This window comes from Anabrus simplex, chromosome 3, assembly GCF_040414725.1.
Source record: "Anabrus simplex isolate iqAnaSimp1 chromosome 3, ASM4041472v1, whole genome shotgun sequence".
NCBI classification, from domain to species: domain Eukaryota; kingdom Metazoa; phylum Arthropoda; class Insecta; order Orthoptera; family Tettigoniidae; genus Anabrus; species Anabrus simplex.
The window spans coordinates 51744817-51750816 of record NC_090267.1 but is presented as its reverse complement, the minus strand read 5'-3'; the positions used below and the strand labels follow the sequence as shown (position 1 = coordinate 51750816).

At 41.3% G+C, this 6000-nt stretch overlaps 1 protein-coding gene across 1 annotated transcript in view; it reads left to right on the top strand.

The window, feature by feature from the left end:
• The first annotated feature begins 697 nt into the window (after positions 1-697).
• The window catches only part of UBL3 (ubiquitin like 3), a 177440-nt gene continuing 172137 nt past the window's right edge, over positions 698-6000 (top strand). The window contains exon 1 of the mRNA XM_067143768.2: positions 698-760. Within this exon, the coding sequence (XP_066999869.1) occupies positions 698-760 (63 nt within the window). The remainder of the gene's footprint in view (positions 761-6000) is intronic.

The window sequence follows — 6000 nt, the reverse complement described above, 5'->3', positions numbered from 1 at the left end:
TCAATCTCACTTACTATATTACCATCCTGGGAGAACACACAACCTAAATACTTGAAATTATCGACCTGTTCTAGCTTTGTATCACCAATTGTTTCTTTTTCAGGTATAATTCTGTTACCATGTTTCATTTTTTCAGATAGTTTATAAATGCATTTATTCAAAATTAGTTTGGGCAGACTGAAGATCCTAACCTTTATAAGTTAGTGAAAGAAGCGAAAACCTTGCGGTTCTTTAAATCGCCATGTCTCTTGGAATACTGTGATAACTTTTATTGTACATTCGAGTGTGCTTGAAGGATGGAACCATGGTGCGGTTAGTATTACCGACCTTGGACGAAGCACACGAACGTCGAGATCTGCAAGTTAAGTAGATAGCTGGTAACTTGCATCGAGCCAGGAAAGTGACACAGTCAGATCGCCAATGTTAAAAACCTAAACCTCTTGACGTTGGTCACGAAGAACACTGTAACACAAGGGCGAAGTAGATGTAAACTTGTAGTAAATCAAGTCACACACTAATGGGACGGCCTCTCCTTGACACAAGGTCCTTGTAGCTTCCGCTCATCCGACGTGTGGTGCGGAAGCGTTGTTCTCTTATAGGTCCTGGCACTCGGACCCCCGAGTCAGTCGTCTAGTCTCAGGCCACCAGTTCACTTGTGAAGGGTAGGACCATGTGTACCCGGTGGTGTTTCGGCAAGATGCTCTTCGGGCCCAAGTTTGGCGTACCTGACGTGTCGGGCTGCAAGTTCCTCAACGACCAGGTACGTACGTGTGTGTGATCATTGAGCTCGGGCCAGACGGAGCTAATGTGTGTCGCAGTGGGTAGTGTCATAATCACACAAGGCTTACATTGCCGTCAGGATGGGATGGAATTTAGAGATGAATTTATGAGTGCTACAAATGCAAACAGTAGGATTAATTCAAAATGGCATATGTATGTTAAAAAATAATCCCCTGCCGCTACCGGCCCTTCAGTGTCTTTGGTGTACCAAGCGATATGAGGGTGTGTATGGTCAGCGCGACGAATCCTCTCAGCCGTTATTCTTGGCCTTCTGGACCGGGGCCGCTATCTCACTGGACCCCAAAACCAGCCCCCAGGTCCAGGTAAAAATCCTTGACGGCTGGGAATTGAACATGGGGCCTCAGGGTATGAGACAAGCCCGCACTGCACTGCAAGCATTGCGGGGCTGCTGGCATAGTGTGTTCGAGGTCGATGGAAGCCCAGGGAACGTTAAAGCGAAAGGAACCACTGTATCGCCGGGCTGAGTGGCTCAGACGGTTGAGGCGCTGGCCTTCTGATCCAAGCTTGGCAGCTTCGATCCTAGCTCAGTCCGGTTGTATTTCAAGGTGCTCAGATATGTCAGGCTCGTGTCGGTAGATTTATTGGCACGTAAAAATTTCCTGCGGGACAACATTCCAGCACCGCAGCGTCTCCGAAAACCGTAAAAGTAGTAGTGGGACATAAAGCAAGTATTATTATTATTATTATTATTATTATTATTATTATTATTATTATTATTGAGCCACTGTATCACTAAGGACTTGCCGAAAGACTCTCACTGAGAAATCATAGATTTAGCGCGCCACTGTACCTGGCGACAGCGTAGGATGAGAAAGCACAGGACGCAAGCGAGCAGGAGTCCCTGGCGTGATAAGAGTTCAATCATATTTTGTGTGGTTAGACATGTAAAAGGTCCAGACATCGAATTCATGTACCTTAGCTAAGATTCTAATAAATCTTACCCTTAGTTTGAATAGAAAGTTTCATGAAATTTCTCCGAACTGTTAACCCGTGATGCTGTAACTGACCCAAATTGAACCCAACATCGGCCATTGCTTGCTCTGTCCTACGTAAAAACCAAGTCGTCTTCTACGACACCCTGGTGGGTTGCCGGTGCGATTTGTGTCGTACATGTGGACTGGGTTTTTTTACGGCCGGATGCCCTTCCTGACGCCAACCCCAGGTGGAGGGATTTATTCACTATTGCGTGTTTCTGTGGCGGTTGGTAGTGTGGCGAGTTGTTTTGTCTGAATATTATGAGAAGAGTCAATACAGTTATATACTGACCCTCCGATTTATGTATTTATTTATTTATTTATTTATTTATTTATTTATTTATTTATTTATTTATTTATTTATTTATTTATTTTTAGCTTATGCCATTACAGAAGGAAGATCATTTTTATATCACTACAGAACAACAATATATACAAATAATGAAGTAGAGTGTCGGCCTCCGGATCCCAAGATAGTGGGTTCAAACCCGGCAGAGTTAGTAGAATTTTTGAAGGGCAGAAACAATGTCCATTTGACACTCCATATCGTACGATGTTGGTGTTTGAAAGATCTCTGGTGACACATTTGGTGTTGACCCGACAAAACTCGTTAGCATCTCAGCCATCGACACCCAAGAGTGATTCGGTATACTCTACCATCCGGTAGGCCTAGGGTAAAACGGAACGTCGAAATTGACGAGGAAGCAGCCAGATGGCGTAAATTCAAATGCTTGCACACGGCAGCCGAGACTATAAGATTATTGGTATTTTTTATATTAATGCAATAACACAAAACCGAAGAATGTTATAGTCTGACGTCCAGTTTAAGCTATCCACTCAAGGCTCGATGGTGTACCTCTCAAAAAGTATCCCAGATCACCCTTGTAGGCTCTCAACTTGTACTCCTCGATAATGTGCCGAGTGGTTTGGTAGGGTGCTTCACAATCACAGGCTGGGCTTGACTGGTTACCTCACTTGTGTAGGATGTACGCACATTTTTACATATTTCGTGTCCTCTTCGAATGCGATTGAGACTTTTCCACATACGTCTCGGAAGTTCAAAGCCCTTGAGTTTGTGTGTAGGGTCGATAAGTTCACACGCACACCAGATGAAGCACTCTCAGTCCAGAAGTCATAACACTTAACATCAGTGTTGAAATTATCAGCAAGCTGTTGGACTAGTCGCATGGGTGGATTTCTGGAACGAAGCCGGTGTATTGTCAAATATGGAATGTCGTCATGAATCCGAAGATTGGGACTATATAAAACTTAGTATCACGTTAATATGAAGTATACAGGGTGTGTCGTTATTAATAGCGCAAATTGAAAGAGCTGTAAGTACACGATGCTAGAAGCAAAACAAGTCTTAGTAAACATGGGTTCGCAAACGAGCCGTTTGTGAGATGATTTGTGACTACCAGCCACCACTGACTTGATTGTGTGTAAACGTCATCCTAGTTAGGAAAAGGTACCAATACAATATTAAGAAAATTTATTAGATACTTAGAAGTGCAGTTGTTTTTAATGAACAAGAAAATAGTACAAGGACGGCACTTTGAACACTTCCTTTAACTACGAGTAAGTACACTGTACAGTCATTGTAACATGTAATTTTAACATACTAAGTAAGACTGTTTTCTAGTTCATTAAAAGCAAGTGCACTTCTACCAAAGCATTTGATCACTTTTATTAATGTTGTATTGGTACCTTTTCCTAACTAGAATGACGTTTTCACACAATCAAGTCAGTGGTGGCTGGCAAGAACAAATTCTACATTATCTCGCAAACGGCTCGTTTGCGTACCCATGTTTACTAAAACTTGTCTTGCTTCTAGTATTTTGTACTTACAGCTGCTTCAGTTTGCACTCTTAATTATGACACACCCTGTACACTGAAAGATAATTATATACTGAAGGAATCCGCGTTACGGTTACATGACCCACATATTTGTATGTTCTCGAATTACGAGAGAAAAGTCATTTTTTGTCTCTGTGGCAACCTGTGTTCATCAACATGTTCGACAATCTACAAGTTAGTGCAACTATCATGGCAGATATTTACTCTTTTGCAAAATACTGCGAGTTCCATTATGACCCTTATTATCATGTCCAAGATTACGATATATTTAACAGTTTGAGTAATTTGAGGGCCGGACTGAGTGGCTCAGACGGTTGAGACGCTGACCACAACTCGGCAGGTTCGATCCTGGCTCAGTCTGGTGGTATTTGAAGGTTCTCAAATATGTCAGCCTCGTGTCGGTAGATTTACTGGCTCGTAAAAGAATTCCTGCGGAACAAGATTCCGGCACTTCGGCGTATCCGAAAACCGCCAAAAAGTAGTTTGTGAGGCATAAAACATTATTATTATTATTATTATTATTATTATTATTATTATTATTATTATTAATTCGTTAGGGTCTTCTAGGGACCACGAGACAATTTAAATGCTTCATCCTTTGGTGTTCCTTCTCCCTCCTCCAATACTCCTTATCTTCTCACTATGCCTCCTTTTCCTTTCCTTAGACCATTTGGAGCCTGTTTTCTTTCCCTCGCGAGCTTGGAATCCTTCCATTTTTAACACTTCGTTTCTAAAAATCTCTCTCTGTTGCTTCTTCTTCCCTATGTTGTTTCTTTCCCAATCTGTCTTGACCTCATGAATCCAGATTGTTGTTGACTTCTTGTTCCAAAGATGTTTGAAGATCTGTTTGGTTAATCTGTTCCGGTATATTTCATCATTACTTCTTGATTTCCTTGCAGTTCTTAGCGGAGCGACTATTTTCCATATAATTTACCCTTCCAGTACTTCTACTAATGTATTCAGCTTGTAATTAAATACTAGACATTCACACGCGTATAGGCATTCCGGTTTGATTACTGTGTTGTAGTGTTGCATTTCGAGGGTTTTAGATAAACAATTTTTGTTGTAGATATTCCTAGTTATACCTTCTGCTGTTCCATCTTGTGTATCCTTTCTTCTGGAGCGGATTTTTCCAAACCATTTTGTTGAATTGTTTCGCCCAAATATTTGAATTTCTTTACCTTCTTTATTCGACCAACTTCTGTTACTAGAAATTCTGGAGCATTTTTTAAATATTTGTCATAAATTTGCTTTTTAATACAGAAATTCTTAAACCTGTTCTGTTGGCTATTAATATTATTATTTGAGGTGAACATGTTTTCTAACTATTTATTTATTTATTTATTTATTTATTTATTTATTTATCGTATGGCAGATTAACAGTTAATACTTATACAGGAAGTATGGTGCACAAATATTTACATTAGTTATTCTAAAAATTGCTATTTAACGCTGTTTTAAAATTCTCCCTGACAGTGAATTTCGATATTAAAGCACGTGTTTGCTCTGTTGAGTTGAAGGTAGGGCAATATTTTCTAACTCAGCCCACAATACTTGTGTCCATTAACCGAGTGACCGCAGCAGTGGATGCCATGTAAGTTGACGAGCGAATCAATTAACCGCCTGTCGTAATTGTCCTGTGTGGTAATGCGAGAGCGTGTTCCAGATTAAGAGTTGTGGTTGATCATCCCCTTGTCATATGCTGGAGGGGGTGAATCTGTAATCACGGTACCCCCTTTGAATTGTGGCGAACCGCATAATCTCTGTTGTGTCGTGGTATCAACGCTTCCCCATACCATCGCTATTGGTTGTGCTTATCCCCTTATATCAGGAACAGTGCCAGCTAATTACTGCACAGTCACTTCGTCGTTTTTTCATATGTATAGTCATCAGCAGGGCGTGAATTTTGATGACGTGTCATATTTTAATTGGTCCATCATAGACTTACACACAAATCCTGTTGTCACCGAGCAAGTTGACCGTCCGGGTATGATCGCGTAGCTGCGAGCTTGCATTCGGGAGATCGTGGGTTGTATGAGGCAGCGAACAGTCCACTAGGCTACCAGAGTTCTGGGTTAATTAAGGTAATACTAACTTTATGATATACTGCGATATATGCGACATCTGTCGGAAACGGATTAACCTAGACATTAATCAGTATTGTGATGGCGGCAGCCTTACTTGAGCTGGGAATGCAGCGACGCAGTTTTGTGTGTAGATGAGTTCGGAACCACGGTGCTGCAATCACGCGGAGAAGGTTAAGTTTGGTGTTCCTTGATACATGCTCTCTGACTTATTCGTGTTTACACTAGTCTACAGCGGAGTTCAACCACTCAAGATTTATAATAAAAGGGTGGGGAAAGTAATT